Source organism: Phalacrocorax carbo, chromosome 5 (assembly GCF_963921805.1).
Source record: "Phalacrocorax carbo chromosome 5, bPhaCar2.1, whole genome shotgun sequence".
Classification (NCBI taxonomy): domain Eukaryota; kingdom Metazoa; phylum Chordata; class Aves; order Suliformes; family Phalacrocoracidae; genus Phalacrocorax; species Phalacrocorax carbo.
This window is the reverse complement of record NC_087517.1, coordinates 60,394,276-60,414,737: the sequence shown is the minus strand read 5'-3', so window position 1 is coordinate 60,414,737 and position 20,462 is coordinate 60,394,276. Positions and strand designations below refer to the sequence as shown.

General features: G+C 43.6%; 1 protein-coding gene across 5 annotated transcripts in view; it reads left to right on the top strand.

Annotated features, from left to right (window-relative positions):
* GALNT18 (polypeptide N-acetylgalactosaminyltransferase 18) overlaps positions 1-20,462 on the top strand; it is a 339,486-nt gene that overhangs the window by 95,618 nt on the left and 223,406 nt on the right. For 4 of the 5 annotated variants that reach the window (XM_064452730.1, XM_064452727.1, XM_064452726.1 and 1 more), the window contains one exon: positions 2,343-2,608. In XM_064452730.1, coding sequence (XP_064308800.1) covers positions 2,343-2,608 — 266 coding nt within the window. Of the gene's footprint in view, positions 1-1,875; positions 2,202-2,342; positions 2,609-20,462 lie in introns of those variants that run through there. The other variant, XM_064452729.1, reaches the window with a different exon arrangement.

The following is a 20,462-nucleotide window of genomic DNA, read 5'->3' as shown; positions in this document are numbered from 1 at the left end:
AGTTCTGCTTTAAATTGAGAAGTCCAAGGCTGAGTCCTGGATTCTGCCGAAATTACCAGGACTGAAGGATTTGTATTTTGTGACTGTAGGCAGAGTTCACAAAGATTAAAGCAAGTCTAGATAACACTATTATTAAAGACTTCAGCGATGTGCACTTACTGCTGTTGGTTGCTACCAGATGTGGAGCTGTAACACTGAAGTATAAAGATAGGAAACAGGGATATAAATGATGCTGTAGGCAAACTGCAGACCAAGCAGGATAATCGACTTACGTGATGGAGCTGTACTAGTATATTGTGTCAATATTTTGTCTTTTATAATGCTTGAAATTGTTCATTGACTGGTTCATTTAGCAAACTTTCCTGCATTACTAAAAATATTTTTTTCTTAAATTGTAAATGTGTACTCTTTTTCCCATTCAAATACTTGTGTTATATTTTCTAATTTCCAAAAGAGCTCTGTTGGGCTAGGCTCCTTTAGTGTATCACTGGGGAAGTACTTACAAATCGCCCAAAATTTCAGTTGGTTTACAGAGAGACTTAGAAGACTGAGGAGGCAGTTTTGTTTTTGAGCTTCGTTGGCAGTGTTTACTGCAGCTTCAGTTGGTGCTGTTTTTGTGTGTGTTTGAGTATCCGTAGTTTTTACTGTCTCTATGGAGTACCGACTGATGGAAAGGAAGAAGTCATTCTGCCTTTTGGCAGGACAGTTGCCTGCCTTCTCTCTTGAAAACTGGGTCTTGCTTATAATTCATTTAAAAATAACCCCAAAACAGTAAGACAAATCGTCTACATCTTTTAAGATATTGAAATGCATGTTGAAGATATTGCAGGGTTCGAACGCTCACACGTGTGTGCTTCGGAGTAGTAAGTCCTGGTGATCTGCTGTGCTTTCTGCACAGGCAGGATAACCCTAGCATAACGGATGACTACGTACTACAGTGCGACCCACAGCATTTGTTCTTGCTTTCACTGGATAATTAGTACTTAAAATAATACTGGTATGTTAATTAACAGGTGCCTCATTGTTCCTAATACTGGTCATGCTACTGTTACATTTCCCTCGAGACTATCAAAAGAAAATGGTCTCATTTAGTACAAAAGTCCCTACCTAATAGGAATGGAAGAGTGTGATCTATTGTGTAGTGTACCTTCTTTCAAATCAGTGTGATTTCATATTGAGAGGAATTCGCCTGCTGATGCTGAAGCTAATTGTGGGCAGGGTGTACTCTTGATACAGCGTAGTCCTGTGGAAGTGGGGGAGGCGATGGAGGGATACTGGGGCTTGCTGGTGCGGATATAAGCAACGATTAGCTGTTAATAATGTGACCCCCCCCGGCGAGGGGGCAGGCAAACGGGCTGAAAGACAAACCCACGCTACTGGCGGGTGGTCGCTGGCTGGTGGAGCTGCGGAACCGGTAGCTCCGATGAGTCAAAGGCACGTCTCCGCTTTCACCCCCGCCGGGCAGACGGATGACTTCCCGTGAGCGCCCAGCACCGGGTGGTCGCGGCGGCTCTCTCCCCTCCTCTCCTCTCCTCTCCGGCCGGGCAGCGGAGCCTTCACGGAGCAGCGACGGGCGGGGGCCGCTCCCGGTCTGAGCTGCCAACTCCTCGCAGCCAGCTCCAGGAATAGCGGGGAGGCCGCCGTCCCCGCCCGCCCGGCCTCCCTCCCGCCCGGCTTGCGGCGCGGCGGCGCCCCAGCGCCCGCCGGCGTCCGTGTGTCCGCCCGTATGTCCCTGTGTGTGCCCGCGTGTGCGTGTGCGTGTGCGTGCGAGGAGCAGGTGGGCCCCGCGGTAACCCCGCCCCGCGCGGGTCCCCGTCGGCCATACGGCGATGGCAGCAACCTCCGTGCCAGAGCAGGCTCTTTATTGGAGGAGGGGGCTGTCAATCCGCGGCCGAGCGAGCCGCGCTCCCCGGCGAGCTGCCCCCGAGGTCTGATCCCGGCGCCGCGGCCGGCGGCGGGGGGAGGCGGCGTCGCGGGGAACAAAGTTTGCAGCACTCGGGCGCTCGGCGGTCGCGTCCTCGGCGCCGGTGCCGGGGAGCAGCGGGCGGGCGCCGCGCCGCGCCGCGCCTCGCCTCGCCTCGCCTCGCCGGGCTGCCGTCGGCACTGCTATCGCAAAGTTTCAGCTATTTTAATGCGCTCGATTCCAGGATTCTAATTATCAGCCCCCCTCCCCCCCCCCCGCCCCCCACCTCTCCTTCTAGGTAGGCGACAAATATTTTTATTCTGTGGATTAGAGAACTTTTTGCATGGAAATTTACTGACTTCCGAGTGGTCGCCGTTTCGGGGAGAGGGGGGAAAGGATTTATTTTCATCGCAGCTTATTTTTGTTTTCTGGATCGCAGGATTTTTGGAGCTATATGGAGGGATCTCAGGATGGTGTGCACCAGGAAAACCAAAACTTTAGTGTCCACTTGCGTGATTTTGAGCGGAATGACTAACATCGTCTGCCTGCTGTACGTGGGCTGGGTCACCAACTACATTGCCAGTGTTTATGTGAAAGTGCAGGAGCCGATCTCAGAAAAAAAGTTAGAGGAAGACAAAGGGGACACTTTAAGGATTATAGAAAGGCTGGACCATTTGGAAAATGTCATCAAGCAGCACATCCAAGGTACCACCTTTCCCCTCGCTTGCTTTCCCTCCCCTCCCTCCCTCCCTCCCTGGGCACCCCACCCTGCCGCTTGCCGTGTGCAGCCTCCATCCCCTCCCGCCGCGGTTGTCGCCTGTGCGTGTGACATCTGTGTCGCGATCGGGGAGAGCCGTTCCTCAGCCCGGAAGAGCCGGGGGCTGCGCGGAGGCTGCGGTGCGTGTGGGGGTCCCCTCCCGGCGGTCCCGCCCTCCCGGCGCCCGGCGAGCGGAGCGGCGGAGGCGGGCGGTGCGGGGGGGACCTGCCCCGCTCCCCTCCTTCCTCCCGGGTCGGGCTCGGGGCCGGGGCCGGGGCCAGCCGGGCGCGGGGGGCTGCGGGGCGCCGCGGCCCGAGCACCGGGCTCGGCCTGGCGCTTTAATAAACCTGACCTCAGCTCTGTGCCTGCCTCTGTCTTGCTGAAGTAGGGGGTCCGCGGGGAGGGCTCGGCGCCAGGAGCGCGGGAGCCTCTTCCCATCTCGCTGTTATCGTCATTGTTTCGTATTTGTTATTTTTCTTTTCCAAAACGGGTTGCTGCGAGGGGAATTTTTGTCCTCCTACCCCTGTAAATCTGCTAATCTGCTGAGAGTCGGTGTGTGTCTGGGTGTGCTCGAGGTTTTCCCTTAGTGCTGCTGTAGGGCTGGGGGCCACTTGGGACTGTAACTGGGCCAATGTCTCATTTGTGTAATGCCCTTCTTAATTCGATCTCCTTTTAATGGGAGCTCTGGGAGAAGAGCTGAAGTGGGCAAGCACTGGGGGAGAATATGATTATTTCCTGGGAGTTTGGGATTTTACATGACTGCTTTGCTGGGTGATCTTTAGTGTCTTCATATTTTCATCATCGGTATGGCATCATAGAGTCATTTCCCTCAGTCTGCTAAGTGGGTCGGATAGTAAGGAGGCTGAGGGTCGGGGGAGGTGAGAGCTCTTACAAAATCTAGACGGACCATCTTTCTCTGCTTCTGCATAACCTCTACTGAACGTTCAAATCCCAATTCTAGTCTCTCCCAAATCTGAAAAGGGAGCACAAACCATCTGGTAAAGGATACCTATCGCCAGTGCACAAAATCTTGCTTGCTTCCAGGTGGCTGTGGCCGACGGGTTTCTGGGCATATAAAGAAAGGTGGAGCAGGCAGGGTGGCTAATCCCGTATGAAGTGGGGTTCCCCTGCTTGTCAGTACTCGTAAGTTTACAGTGCTATTAAAGCCCAGCTACTTTGCTGTGACCTGCATTAATATTTTTTAAAATATGACACATCACCATTCAGATTGTATATGCCTCCGTTTCTCAGGCAAACTCTCTTGTCTTCCTGGGTAAATTAGTAAAATACTACTTTTCTTCTGGAGGATGAGTTATAGTAGCTCCTGGGATTCTTAAGTTCTCTCATGCAGTCCTTAAAGTTTTTCTTGATTCCTGGAATGGAAGGACAATATATTCTTGTCTGTGTGCCAGTGGAGTGCACTGTGGAAGCATGTATGAACGCAGGGATTTTCAAAAGGTGCTGTTAAGAGTTAGATACAGGAAATTAATGGACTTTCCATGAGGTTGTAGCATAACTTCTTCAGTTTTGTTGGCCTGAAGCTCCAATGCTCTTACTTCTTTTCAAGGAAAACAACAATGTCCATATCAGTGTGTTCCTTTGGTCAGTGGTTCTTCTCAGAGTAGTAGAGAAAGGTACACTTAAATCAGGGGAGAGTATAGCATGGATTAGAGCATAAACTTTTTTTGTGACTATACATAGACCAAACCACAAGGTATTTTCCTTAAATAATATTTGTATGGAAGTTGAATAGTCTTCTAAAAATAATTAAGTGAACAGTTTGGTAATGAGTATTAAAATATGTTTGGGTTTTTTTTTTTTTTGGGGGGGGGAAGTTTGCAAAGTTCTCATACCTCCTTGAAACCACTTTCTCTTTAAGATAAATAAATAAATAAACTTAAAAATCACAGTTCATTACCCGAGTGGATTTTCTGTGCTTTTACTTGCCAAATTATAATAACTGGGGTTCACAAGGAGTTCCTGTGGCAGACATTGCAGAATAAGATGTTATTTTAATCAGATCTTGCTTAGCACTGTGAGATGCCGTGAATTCTGGGTCATGGTGGAAAACTCACTGAAGTCATTGGAAGGACTATCCCAAACTTGACTGGGTTTGGAATGAGCTTTGAAGGTCAGCTTTAAGAAATTATAAGTTCGAGATTCATTGCCATAAATTGGGTAAACCAGCTGCCATAATGGTTCTGGACAAAGTTGCAAGGGTTATCTGTAGTTTGCTATTAAACTTTTCCTTGGACTGCTTCTTTTTTTATGTTGGAGAGAGGTGTCAATAGCTCAGATGTTCTGCAGTGCTGAACAGGCATGAAATTAGCACGGGTAATAGAACTGCTTTCCATAGGACATCCTGCAAATACCAGAGAGCTCTAACTGCTGCATTTTACACATGGGGTTACGCTAATATTTAATTTTAATTTGTTTTCTGATTGAATTGTTTAATTAGATGTCATCTGGGAATTCCTTTAGCATATAAACTGCAGTCTTGTAATATTTTATCAAGTGTCCTGGAAATGAGAAGGAATAAGAGGTGCCTTCATATAATGCTTTTTAAAGTACGTGGTTTTAAAAGAATGTTTTCATGGCAAGAAAAGTATTAGACTGAAAGAGATGTCCCAATAAGAGACATTCAGAGAGAGTGAAAGTATACATGCCTTGTGTTCCAAACGAACAATATGGAAACATTGGTATTGGAATGGAAAAGTTTGAATGCACGAGTATGTACCTGCCATGTTGCACACCTTACGCTGTTGTGTATCCGCACTTCTGCAAATGCTGAAGGGTAATAATTTCTCTGCACGTATTTGCTGGGTGCTAGAAATTGAATAAGAGCACATGTGTCTGCTCCACCCATATGGTACTTCTATGCTTCCTTCTTCCCTCACTATGTGTTAATTTATGTTGTGTAGCCTGCGGGCGTGCTGTGCAAGAGTCATGCGCTGTCGTCTGAGGACAACCAGCTTGGGCTTAAACCTGGGGATCATGAATTCTTGGCTTGTGGCCTGCCACAGTTTGCGAGATGGTTTTGGTCAAATCACTTTTCCTTTTTACAATGACGATGACCTGCATGTTTTTCTATGGCAGTGTGTTGTGGTGATTGTGGTATTAATTACATCCGAATGCTTCCGGGCTAGTACTGAAGAGACTCTCCTACCTGCTCCCCACCCCTGCCTTTAGTAGGAGGCATATGTTTTATGCTAGCAGGCAATCCACCAACCCACTGAGAGAAACTTTTAGTTTCCACTTCCTTTTGAGTTTGCAATCAAGATGGTGTATGTTTTTTGAGATTAATTTTGTGTGTGTGTATGTTTTTGTGTGTGTGAAAGAAACTGAGGAAAAGGCCAGATGGGTGGGTTTGTGCAACATGCAGTCCTTTTTTATGTCTAACAAAGGTATGTGGCACATGTATAATCTAGTACTATTGCACTTTATTACCAGAAAGTATACTTTAAAGGGCTAAGGTTAATGAATATTGTGTTAAATACAATATCTGTGGTTCCAACATAAGATTTTAAATCAGTTTTTCTCAATTCTATTTGAAAACAGTATGTTCTGTTGAGTTCACAGGAGCACGCTGGTTCAAAAAACCCCGAACACTCTCATTTTATTAAAATCAATACAAGAGTGCTTCAGACAGATCACAACGCATCGTTCATCTTAATAATGCATCATGCATTGGCTTTGTCACTAAAGAACTGCCCTAAGTTTTATGCGCAGTTGGAAGATCATGTGAGCAGGCAGGCTGCTCTTGATCAGGTATTTAGTTTGTAACAATGACAACAGGAAAAACATTAGCAAGGAGGGAGCAATTTATTGTCTTCTGCAGCCTAGCTTTAGGCTGTCACAGGTGATGAGCTGAACCTTTTCCTTGAAAAGCTGTGCTATGGTTAAGCTGATATCACTTAAAACACCTCGTACATGCTGTCTGTTTGTCTTACTATGCAATACCGTTTTATATTTTTCAGCCTTCCGAGTTTTAATCAGATGGTGTTTGCATTCCAGCATCATTTTAAAAGATTATGAACTATGCAGTCTATGAAATGAACTTGTTTACTCACCCTGACCTGCCGTGGGACCTAAACAGAATTAAGAAGTCACATGCAGTTAATATATGGAGTAGACTTAACTTAGGGTTGCAAACACACAGTTCATTACTGGACCAGCTGAATTCTTAGTTAAGATCAATGGATGATTATTGAGATATCCATGTTGCACGAGGATCTTGGTCCCTCATCCTTGCAAGCTGATGCATCTGTTGACATAAACAGAATGTCAAGCACTGTGTGGACTTATTTGGGAACATTTGTAAGAGAGGAGATGTATGTGTTACCTCTCAACCTGCTGCTTAGAATGGTTTGCTCTGTGGACTTCAGCTAATGTTAGCTGTCGCATAGTTGGGTATCTAATCGCCCTCTGTGGTCAGTTGCGGGAGGGAGAGGTCTCCAGTGTGTGGTTCATTCCCTTTGTCTTGGGACAGGTGTTAGCGTGGAATGATTTGCTTTCAGAAATTGCAGATCTTGAGTTTGGGAACTAAGTCAACTCAGACTCTTAATTCTAGCCATCTAAAGGTTTGGTTAAGTAAATCCCATGTGTGATATCTACCCTTTATTTATTTCTTGATCTCAAACATGAGGAAGAATGTAGTACCTAAACCCCTGGTTTGTGATAGCTGTTGTTTGCAGCCTGACTAGCTAGCTAAGTTCCATAAAGTCAGGCTTGCTAGGATTCGCATGGCCACTCCACCATGTCTCTTCCTCTTGTGGTACTTCCCTTTTGGGAATAATTGATTGTTAAATCCCCCAGCTTATTTCCCTCAAGCTCAAAAGCAATTAGGCATGTTTATCACTCACTGCAGTGTATTTTTTCTACTGAGAAACAAATCAGCAGTAGACAGTAGCCCTGGGAACACAGCTCTCACTCCACTACAGAGGGCCCTACATTCACAGTCTCTATACAAGCAAAGAAACCTGCTGTCCCAGTGTAACTAATTGCAAGAGAAGGATATGTAAGACTTGCAGGATTTATCCCATTATTTTTTCTCTTTAGGCTGTGACTTCTCAAGTCATTTTAGATTGCCGCATGCCAGTGCAGATTAATTTTAATTTAACTTTCATGTTCTTCGGTGCTTAGGAATGGGTGCACTGGAGAAAATCTTAATATAGTCACATCAGCAAGAAGACTCTGACTCTTAAATTGCTGTAAATTTTCAAGCGTTGCTGGAAGTTCAGGTGTTTCAAGGACCATCTGCTGAAGACTTAAATGATATTGGTTACGTTGACTACGACTTGATAATTTGTTACTACTGTATTGAAGTTAACTTTTTTGTGCTTTTTAATAGCTTTAGTTCTCATCTCATTTTATTCTTTCTTGATGGCTCTTCCACTGAGGATTTATTTTGCCATGGTTTGGACTCAGTGGACAAAACTGGAAAGTGCTAGTCTGGCCTTATTAAGGTAACTTCATTTTATTGCTGGAGATTGAATGATTCACAGAATCACAGGAGTGTAGGGGTTGGAAGGGACCTCTGGAGATCATCTTGTCCAACCCCCCTGCTTGAGCAGGCAGGGGGCCCAGGAACGTGTCCAGGCGGGTTTTGAATGTCTCCAGGGAAGGGACTCCACACCCTCCCTGGGCAGCCTGTGCCGCTGCTCTGGCACCCGCACAGGGAAGAAGTTGTTCCCTCGTGTTCAGGTGGAACTTCCTGTGTTCCAGCTTGTGCCCGTTGCCCCTTGTCCTGTCATTGGGCACTACTGAAAAGAGCCTAGACCCATCGTCCTGACACCCACCCGTTAGATATTTATAAGATATTGAGATATTTATATTCCTTTAATGGTTACGTTTCTTTTTTTCAGAATGAATCCTTTTTTTTCTTTGCTCATTGTCAGCTGGATTGCTCTATTAATTCTTCAGGTTTATACAATGGGAATAGCATGCCAGTTGCTTTTCTTTTTGAGATTGCGTCTTTTGAGTTAGAAACAAAAAAAGTTTTGTTTGGCTACAAAGTGAGAGTGAATGGTGGCTTTGTAGTTGGGAAGAAAATTGACCTGGATTCTGTTTCCTTCAGTCTAGACAATTTCTGTAGTTCACATGAAAACCTTTGACAAAAGGTTAAAAAATTAATCAGGAGCATAGGCTGGAAACACTGACTTCTGTGCCCTCCACAAGTTCTCTTATTGCTGAGCTGGAGAATTTTGCCTTTTCTCTCTGAAAAATTTCATTTTTGTTGACGTTTGTTATCTCTGCGTAATGGCACAGCTTCAGTGGAAAGAGCGGATTGTGTACTACGATCTTTGAGCAGATGATTTATGGGCTGTGCAGAGATGGAGATAGCAGTTCTGCTTAAGGTTCTGGACTCAGCTCAGTGCTTCATTTATGCTGGCTAGGTGTCAGTCTGGAAAATGTTGCTCATGTTGACAGAAGCAGCCTGCAGCTGTGCAGAGATTCAAACTAAGGTGTGTTGACTTCCTGCTAGACTGTTCTGCCCATTTTAGTACTAACAAGTGATTTTATCTACGTGACGAAAACATAGATAAATACATATGAAAAGAAACATAAAGCAAGACCTACATGTAGCTGCTGGGAATTGTGTACTATGTGTGAGATCAGCTTGGTGCCAGTGTCATTGTCTCTCATGGCAATATCCACCTTAGCAGTCCAATGTAAAAACCATTCTTCAACTTGGGCATACCGTGGCCTGGCGTTGACTGTGATCTGCCAATTAACTGTTGCTACATGCACGGGTAGGCAAAGAGGGCAGTGCGAGGTGTGGCTTCTCTCAGGGCCTGAAATTCAAACGATTCAAAATACAACCTCCTTTCAGGTAGTTGTAGAGAGCAATAAGGTTTACCCTCAGCCTCCTCTTCTCCAGGCTGAACACCCCCAGCTCCCTCAGCCGCTCCTCACAAGACCTGCTCTCCAGGCCCTTCACCAGCTTCATTGCCCTTCTCTGGACATGCTTCAGCACCTCGATGTCCTTCCTGAAATGAGGGGCCCAAAACTGAACACAGTACTCAAGGTGGAGCCTTACCAGTGCCGAGTGCGGGGGCACGATCACCTCCCTGCTCCTGCTGGCCACACTGTTCCTGATACAAGCCAGGATGCTGCTGGCCTTGTTGGCCACCTGAGCACACTGCTGCCTTGTGTTCAGCCGGCTGTCAGCCAACACCCCCCCAAGCCCGTTTCCTCCGCGCAGCTCTCCAGCCGCTCTTCCCCAAGCCTGTAGGCTTGCATGGGGTTGTTGTGACCAAAGTGCAGGACCTGGCACTTGGCCTTGTTAAACCTCATACGATTGGCCTCGGCCCAATGATCCAGCCTGTCCAGGTCCCTCTGTAGGGTCTTCCTATCCTCGAGCAGATCAGCACTCCCAACCAACTTGGTCTCATCTGCAAACTTACTGAGGGTGCACTTGATCTCCTCATCGAGGACATTGATAAAGACATTAAACAAGACTGGCCCTAACACTGAGCCCTGGGGAACCCTGCTTGTGACCAGCTGCCAGCTAGATTTAGTTCTGGACCTGCAAGTGCATGTGTGCAAAATATGAGGCTTTCCATATTTTAAAAACAGAGGCTACAAACACTTGTTTTATCACTGAGCCTGGCATGGGCTATGTGGTTTCTCCATCATCTCTAGGGCCAAAAGGCTGAAGTTGTTGCCTGCCTCTAACATTGCTCCATTGACTGTGACAAGCCAGAGAAACACCTTAATTCTGTGTTCAACAGAAAGGTCTTGTCATCAACATTATACTATGAAAGCATGCATAAGCTGCAGTATGATGGGATAACCTCATTTGAATGTTAGAGATATGGTATGTGAAGAAAATCTATGGTGATATAAAAAAGTGAATATGGGGCTCGAATCTTGAGACAGTGGTGGCAGTTGTGAAGATGGCTTAGCTGCCTTCCCAAGGATGATGGGGACACCTTGGTTGCCATTAGAACAGCCCAGGAACTTGATCATCAGCTGTTAATTCATGGAGGGTGGCAAGGGATGTAATGGGACATGAATCATCTTTAGCTGGTTAATGGCTGTCCCCGTTTATTGCAGCTGTAATATTATGTGTTAGCTATACTTGGCACAGAGTGGAGACTGGATTTACTACAGCGTGGTGTGGTGTCTTGGGATTGCCCAAGTCCTGAGCAGATATTGTGTGACTGCTGATAAAAAGTGAAGTAATTTACTGGTCTACAACTAGCAAAACTACTTCTTTAATGAAATTAAACTTCTGTTTAATGAAAAAGTGAAAACTGACTTAATATCTTGTCATGCCTCCTCTGAGATGAATTTTTTCATTTGTCTGCTATATTATTTTCCTTTTAATTTCCCTTAATGGTTTGTATCGAAAAATGTCTTTTAGTCTCTCTTGTGTTGTTCACTAAGCCTTATTATGGTCAGAGTCCAATGGCACTTCCATCATCTGTGGAGGAATCCTGCTGTGCTGCATAGGCTGTCCAGCGCTACCTCTGTAGCCTCTGTAGGAACTTCTGGGCTCCTTTATTTTAGGGACTTGAGAAGTAGCTCAGTAACAGGCTATTTGGTCGGATAGTGTGGACAGATACACCAAGTAGACTCTGAAATTGCGAGATACATGAAACTTAACACTGTCTTCATGCTGCTGTTACCTTTAAATCTATTCTGCCTACAGTTGTGCAGTGCAGATGTGGTCTCTGTGTAACAACATTGTTTCATTGTTTCTGTTTTCTTCATAAATTTTCTCTGCTCTGCTGGTGTTTTGTAACCAAGGTGCTATTTTTAACATGATATCCGGAGTTTCCTGAGGCAAATGCAGAGATCTTTAGGAGCCAAAATCATGACTGTAATTTTTACAGCTCTCCAGCACCTCCTCTACCTGGCTTTGAAAATGAACAAATGAGAATATTCTTTTTTTTTTTTTTTTTTGTTAGAGATGGAAAGTTCAAGTTGCTACCTTGAAATTCTCTGCTTTTAATATGCCAAAAAGTGTCTTCTCAAGTCCATAATGGTTTCTTACAATATCCTCTGCTTAAACTATATGCATTTTTTAAATTTGTTATTTCTATGACAATAACACTGTGGCAGTTAGCTGCTATCACAGCTGTCTTGTGATTGGTACTGTACAAATATGTAGTGGAACCGCTGACTTTGAGATCTTCCTCTCCATGGATAAGATCTGCAGGAGCTGGGCAGAGGAGAGGAATGTAGAGAATTGATATGGCCAAATTTATACCGACTATTGGTGGCAGGTTTGACTCACTGCTGGCATTGCTGAAATGAAACAGGCAGAAGGTCTTCCCCCATTATTAACAGCCAGGAGAGAGTGTGTGAACCCTGCAGTAGGCAAATGTCGCAGTGTCGTCTAGTAACCACATTTGTTCTCCCACTGTAGAGTTTGGCCTCACTGATATGAATTTGAGGCTGACATGAGCTCTGAAGTATAAGATTAGGTGTATGTCCCAACCTGCATGTTACAATTAGCATATCTTAAATACCGCATAATTGCCTAATTCTCTGCTTGTACCTTGAAAATTCATGACCTCTGTGACTTTGTGTCAGTAATGTCAGCGGGGGTGTGGAAATCCTATTGTAGTTTTGGTTTTGCCATTTCCTACTTCCTAAATAAACCCATTGTTTTAAATGTGAATGTCTGAATTTTCCTTTTATTAGAGCTGTCACAGGTGATCTGTGAGAAAAGAGGATTTCTATAAGCAGCTTTCTGAAGAATGTAAGAAGAAGAGATAGCATTTCTGGTTTTCTCTTCATAAATAAATAGTCATTCTAGTCTTCATTTTAGGGAGATAATATAGATTTTTCAGGCTGTGTTACTTGCTCATATGTAATCTGGATCTAGCTAGAGATCTATTTCATGAATCATCCAACTAATACAGTGAATTACCTGTCCCTGCTTTCATGGCAGATTCAAATTCCTTTGAAGCTTTTCTTTCTGCATCGAGTCATGACTTGCCAAAGGCTTTGCAAGAAGGTTTGGCGTGTCGTAGGTGAAAAAAAAACTGTCAGATAAACTTTTCCAGTACAATGGACTCAGTGAGTCTGTACCCATCCATTACAGGATTATCACTGCAATAAAGTTGTGGTTAGAGAAGACACCTTTTGGGATTTCTCTATGCACAGAATAAATATGGCTTGTAAAAGAGAGCACAGCATAGTCTTAAAAATAACTTTGTTCTGTTTGTTTTTCTTGGAGGCATTTATAGTTTTACCAGCTGTATACTGCATCATCACACGATGCCAGTATTTCCCTCTTCTACTTGTGCTAACAGGAATATTTTAGATTGCTCAAGTGAAGGGTGGGGGAGCAGTATGCTATAATTTCTATGGTTTTTCTGATTAGAAGATGTGTTCGCTTCGTGTATAACAGTTTGGAGGATGAGGAGGATCAGGGAGGACAGAAGTATAGAAAAAGATAAAGGCTGCATAAGAGGACCTGAATGTTTTATCCCTTTTTAGTTAATATGAAACGATAGTTATTGAGTGGAAACTATTAAGTTTCCACTAGTGCTATTGAAACTGGTGAAACTAGTGCTATAGAGTTTCCATGGAGTGGAAAGAAGCGATGCACCATTTCTCATTCTGTTCTGAAAGCCTTATACTTTGTTGTTACTCTCAAAACCAGTTTCACATCTAGTAGATTATTACAAATAGTTGCTAGTGTTAATTAAATGAAATCTAGCATTAAAAAATGCAAGACATAAATCTCTTTGATATAGTTTATGTAGGCCTTTTATCTTTAATGAGGCAAGAAGTATTTGGCTTGCATATGGTCAGAATATCATAAGCAAGACGCTTATGGCATCTTGGCACGAGAATTGTATTGCTATTGGTCTCCAATATTACAATCATGTATTGTTGTTTTGATCCTGGCTTTTCAAGAGGCAGTAGAGTTAGTACACTGTGACTTTACAACATGATGTCAGCCGTAAAGGATTATGACATCATTAAACTTAGATGTAACTGAATGAGATATTTGAAGCTTGTGTTTAGCTAATATTTTCACATGGTTTTAAAGCCATACAAGTGCAAAATCAATTTCAAACTGTTAGACATAAAACAAGCAAACCAACAACAAAAAACCCTCACAAGTTCCAAAGGGATGTATAAAGCTGTACATAATGCCAGGAAGGACACCAAGCTGAGGGGTGTGATGCCATTCAGAGGGACCTGGACAAGCTTGAGAGTGGGCCCATGTGAACCTCATGAGGTTCAAGAAGGGCCAAGTGCAAGGTCCTGCACCTGGGTTGGGGCAGCCCCTGGTGTCAATACAGGCTGGAGGATGAAGGAATTGGGAGCAGCCCTGCGGAGAAGGACTTGGGGGTGCTGGTGGATGAAAAGCTGGACGTGAGCCAACAATGTGTGCTTGCAGCCCAGAAGGCCAGCTGTGTGCTGGGCTGCATCAACAGAAGCGTGGCCAGCAGGTTGAGGGAGGTGATTGTGCCCCTCTGCTCTGCTCTGGTGAGATCCCATCTGGAGTGCTGCATCCAGTTCTGGAGCCCTGAGCACAGGAAGGACATGGAGCTGTTGGAGCGGGTCCAGAGGAGGCCACAAAAATAATCTGAAGGCTGGAGCACCTCTCCTGTGGGGACAGGCTGAGAGAGTTGGAGTTGTTCAGCCTGGAGAAGAAAAGGCTGTGGAAAGACCTTATTGTGGCCTTTCAACACTTAAAGGAAGCTTATAAGAAAGATGGGGTCAGGCTTTTTAATAGGGCCTGTAGCAATAGGGCAAGGGGTAATGGTGTTAAACTAAAGGAGTATAGTTTAAAACTAGATAAAAGGAATAAAGATTCTATGATGAGGGTGGTGAAACATGGGAACAGGTTGCCCAGAGAGGTGGTAGATGCCTCATCCTAGAAACATTCAAGGTCAGGTCAGGTTGGACGGGGCTCTGAGCAACCTGCTGTAGTTGAAGATGTCCCTGCTTAGTGCAGGGGGGTTGGACTAGATGACCTCTAAAGGACCCTTCCAACCTAAAACATTCTGTGATTCTAGGACCAGTGAATTTGTACACTAGAAGAAGTAAGGCCAGAAAAATCAACAGCAAAATGAGAACAGAAGTGTTATGTTTTGGTGGATCATTTCCACTTGCAGCTTTCATTTCTCTAAATGCAGGCATTGTAACAGGAATGCTTTTGGTGTAGAAAAATTTTCATCTCATTGATTTATTGTTATACTTCATATAAATGCAATTCTATCAGCCTACATTAGTTTTTCAGCACAGTTTATGTCTTTCTTACATGAAATAGTTTAAAAGCACCTTCATAGTGGTAATTTTACTACTCTATTTTCATGTAAGTACTGAGAAAAATTTTGCATGCAAATGAATATGGAAATATATATACAAATGTCTAATATGTTAAAATATTCTCTCTAAAACAATAATGTCTCCATGTATAAATGTATGTATATGTTTTTAAAGGTTACACTGAGGATCCATATGTCATGTCTTGAAGATGGGAAGGATCTTCACTACTGCCCTGATATGGGCTGACATGGAAGAGATTGTAAGCAGTAATACAAGCACTGAAGCAAGAACTTGATTAGAGCAAGTGGGAGCATGTTTGCATAATATCTCATTATGGTGGCAACAGGAACAGACTCCTGCAGTCTGGAAATGCAAAGGACAGAAGTAATGCCTGAAGTGCATTAGAATCAGGTTTTCAGACAGTTGTTAGTGTTCTCTGCAGTAATTGAGTAATAGCTGATGGCTGGAGTGAACCCTGCTCATTTCTTTTCTTATTAGTGGTGACTGTTTGTGGGATGATTGACTGCTGTAGAAGCAGGTATAATACTGGGTCGTAAAGTGAATGGGGAGCCACACTTGATTTCTCATTGGAAGAAGTAAGCAAAGGTAAAGCTTTTTATGTTCCAACTTCTAGCTCTTGAGAGTAGATTTTTAATCATTCAGCCCTGGGTTCTTTTTTCATAGTTAAGAAAGAAGCTACTGTTGGAGAGTTTTTAAATTTCTGAAAGAGTGAAATTCCTTGTCCTGAGGAAGCCAGGAGACTTGAAACCACATAAAAGGAAATTAATTGTCGTAATGTGTGAAACATTCCTTGGCTCCCTGCAGTAACAACATGTCAATATGTTTTTGTCTGCTTGACAATATGTAGGAAATGCCTTTGATTTTGTAAAATTGCATGTAATTCCTCAACCTTTCTTTTGATTCTATTGATTAAAGCTTTTCTGCCTTGCCTAAAGACATTAAATACCAAACCATCTGCTAAAAATATATTGGCAACATTCCTGAAAATCAACATTAAAAAAATATTAATATATTTCAAAGAATGTTCCTATTTGTGTTCTGAGACAAAGAGGGAAAACAAAAGCTTCTGTTACAGTATGGCAAAAGGTTGCAGCACCTGGTCAAATACTGGTATCGTCTTCATACTGCGGAGAGACATTGACAGTGGTAAAAAAGCATGCAGGTACCAGATGATGTAGTGTGTAAGTTTCATTACAAACTCTGTCCTGTGTGGCTGTGTGTTTAGCACCTGAATCACTTATACAGGAATTGATGGATAATCAGCCATTCAGTCACTAGATCTATGGATAGAGTGTAGGTTATAGGGTAATCCTCATCCTCCCAAGCTTTGTTAATAGAATAAGGTGGTAAATATAAAACTGACATGATCAGGGAGGGTGATTTCTTTTTTTTTAATTACACTTTGCTATAATCACCAGTGATTTCCTGATTACCCTTTGTTATTATCTTTGTGTGAGCAGCTTTTAGGTTGTGAGTGGCTATGCTGAAGTTGAGAACATGCTTATATGAATAAGAACTCTTGGTACGTTTGCAGTGTTGGAACAACCTGCCAAGAAACTTACTCTCTATTGTTAAGACAGAGAGCCTGTGCATTTAACCTAGCTTTTGTGGCTGGTTTTGCCAGGTAAGAATGCCATGTAACTTCCATAAAAAGTTGATTAGCTGCCCTAGGGGAAGAAGGTACAGGGAGGAAGGATTATTCAATACTCTTTGTGTCAGCACAGATTCAATAGAAGATAATTCTGGATAGTTGCTTCTTCAGCATTTGTATTATCATTTTAACTGTCCAGTTAAGACAAACTTTATATAGTAAAGCCACCTATGCAGGTACTGTGCATTTACACCCTTTCTGCTACTAAAAAGATAGGAGGTCTTTATGTGAAAGTGAGGACAAGCAAGTCCTAGTAGGGGCTGTTCTGACTTGAGATTCTCCCTTACATTAAAAATGTTAAAATACTGGTGGATTTTTTTTTAATGATTACATTCTTTCTACATAACAGAGGGTCCCTGGGCTGAGTTCTCAGTGTGAATGTATCTGGAATTCTTACTCTGGATTCTTTTCTCTGCTGGACTCACCATAAATTGCTGTAGCTGCCATGCTGCAGTAATTCATACATCCTAAGTATTGTGGGGCTTGGAAGTGAATGGGATGATCTGTGCAGAACAGTATAAAAGGCAATAGCTCATTTTCTCTGTCTCCTTTCTCTGCTGCCTCAGAATTCTTCCCTGGGTACCCAGGGGCCAGGTTGGGATCAAGAAGGGTGGCTCTTACTTGTCTCACATCTGTGGAGTTACGTTACTTCTATCACCATGTAAGCAAATGGGTCTGAAGTGTAAAGAAGGGGATGGGAAAGAAAAATCAAAGTATCCACAAGTATAAAAGACAATGTAATTATTAAAGGGGTTATGTAAAATACTGTGTCAAATTCATCAATGACCATTAATATATTCATCAGTGACCTGGATGATGGGATAGAGTGTAACCTCAGCAAGTTCACTGATGATACCAAGCTGGAAGGAGTGGCCAATACACCAGAAGGCTGTCCTGCCATCCAGCAAGACCTGGACAGGCTGGAGAGCTGGGCCAAGGGGAACCTCATGAAATTCAACAAAAGCAAGTGCAAGGTCCTGCACCTGGGAAGGAACAACCCCCTGCACCAGTACAGGCTGGGGGCTGAACTACTGGAAAGCGGCTCTGTTGAGAAGGGCCTGGGAGTGCTGGTGGACAGCAAGCTGACCCTGAGCCAGCAACGTGCCCTTGTGGCCAAGGCGGCCAACGGTATCCTGGGATGCATTAAAAGGAGTGTGGGCAGCCGATCGAGAGGGGTTATCCTCCCCCTCTACTCTGCCCTGGTGAGACCACATTTGGAGTGCTGTGGCCAGTTTTGGGCCCCCCAGTTTAAGAAGGATGTGGAACTCTGAGCAAGTCCAGCTGAGAGTTACCAAGATGACCAGGGGACTGGAGCACCTCCCTTATGAGGAAATGGTGAAAGACTTGGATTTGTTTAGCCTGAACAAGAGAAGACTGAGGGGGATCTTATCAATACCTATAAATATCTAAAGGGTGGATGTCAGGATGATGGGACTAGGCTCTTTTCAATAGTGCCCAGTGACAGGCCAAGGGGCAACGGGCACAAGTTGGAACACAGGAAGTTCCAGCTAAATGTGAGAAAAAGCTTCTTTCCTGGCGGGTGCGAGAGCAGCGGCACAGGCTGCCCAGGGAGGGTGTGGAGTCTCCTTCCCTGGAGACATTCAAAACCCGCCTGGACGCGTTCCTGTGCCCCCTGCTCTGGGTGTGCCTGCTCAAGCAGGGGGGTTGGACAAGATGATCTCCACAGGTCCCTTGCAACCCCTGCCATTCTGTGAAATTACAGGCAATGGGAAACACTTAGCAGCGCGCTCTCTGCTCTCTATTTTTAAAACCTGTGCTTAGGCATCTAGCTAGCCAGGCTGTTCTTGCATGCCAGTGTGTAACCATATAATTGTCTGGCTGTTTTTACAATGAACATGATGCAGAGAATCCAAGAGTTTTAGTCACAATGACAAATTGTGACAGGGCAAGGTATGACAGAAAAGAAATGGTAAAATACCAATGTAGGATGTAGCAGCTTAGTTTCACTATGTTAAGCTAATAAAAAAAGCACATTTTTACTTTTAAAATATATGTTTTTAACGTAACTCTCTTACTCTCTGTTCAGTGTTCATGCTCTAAATTTATTAAGAGTGACTTTGAGTTTGCCTTTCTGCTATTTGATGAGAGCAGATGTTATTTTCTTCCAACTCCTCGACACCTGGAACTTGCAAAATTCCCCAAACTCATTCAATTATCATCCAACAAGCAGGGCTTATTCAAGCAATTTACCTACAAGGGCCAATTCAATGCAAGGTGGAAAAAAATACACCCTTTTCACCGAATTTAACATAAATTCGAGAAATCCCATTCATTTCATCAGAACGAGTAGCTGTGTCTTTTAAATAACAAAAAGGGAAAACAAAGGCAAGTTTATGAAGTCATACTCATGCCCTTTTTCAGTACATGGAGTGTGTAGAGCTCAATAATTTTCTCAAGACTCAAATTTAAATGTGATAAACCATAAGTTTTTGTTGCTTCTTAGGAAGGAAGATAAACAAAAGCTCTTTCTTTGTAGAGTGTTTCTTCTCACTGAACTTCACACCTGTTTAAATACAGTGCTTGAGTCGTTCCTGATTTGCACCAGAGAACAGTGAAAGCAGCAAGACAGGAATTAGTCCTCTTGAGGTTAAACTGACGAGGTATTCAACAACTCTGGCATAGCTTTAGTGCTTTTGGCACAACCCATCCTTTCCTGCTGTGCCTGGAACCTGCAGCCGCCTCAAACAGTGCAAGTAACACTGGGAGTAGAAGGCCCTGGCCGAAGAAACTTACACATTTAAATTTCACATCTTTCAGTTCAAACTTCATAAGGGGAAGTTGTATATTCACCTGAAGTAGACAAATGAAAGTATCAACTGCAGTGTTTACCTTCAGGAAAACTGAGACCTGAATGTGATGTTTTGGCCACGTAACTTTTCCCAGCACTGTGTGGGATATCGGTTTTCAAGATACCTCATGTCTAGCAGTGTTTTGTCACAACTTGTCTTAGTAGCTCCAAAATGAAAATATAAACTAAAATGGGTTAACTAGAGACGCAAACAAGGTTGCAGTCAAGCAGTTAGAATTTGGATGAGAATTTAAATGGTTTAAAACACTGCAGCGGTGCCATGAGGCAGGATGTGCTTATGGCCCAGTGAAGATTACTTTTTATTTTTTGCATTTTGCCAAACTCTGCTGTTTTCTTACTTTGTTTTCTAGGAGTGTTCCTTTTACCTCTATATAAACCCTGCTCTTTAAACATTATGGATCTGTATCATAATAAGTTAGGAGTTTCCAGGTAGTGACTTTGGGAACCTATGGATAAAAGTGGTTGGGAAAAGGTAAGTTCAGTCAGGGGATGTCTCTTACAAGTGCGTAGGTGTTCCCACTTCCCAGAAGTCTGGAAGCAGCCTGTTTGTCCAACATGCTTCCTTTCTGCTTCCTGAAGAATGACATTCTTTGAGTGCTTCAGTCTTGAAGCCCCATATAGATTTCTTCTTGCAACAAATACTCCAAGGTCTGAATGCAAGATGTTGCTGCAGTTGTTTGGTGTATGCAACTTCTTGAAAGGGTTTGTTTATATGTACGTTTTAAATTGGCTCTTGATTGTCTTGACATGTTTTAGCACTGCCTTTTACCTGACACAGAAAGTCCAGTCAAATCGGTAGACGGTGTGAGTAAAAACCTTCACATTAGAAATGATGACAAAACTCAAGGCTGTCAGCAAAGCAGGCTTTCAGTATAATGTTTTTTAAAAACTTGTAAATCCCATTTCTGTAGGTCTCTTAGGTACGTTTTGAATTTTTTTTCCGTAACTGACTTTGAGGCCTCCACCACTTAACCTCCTTTAACGTATGTTACCTTTCCAAGAAAAAAACAAACAACCTCTTAAATTGCCTGAGGCATACCTCAGAATTTTCCCACAT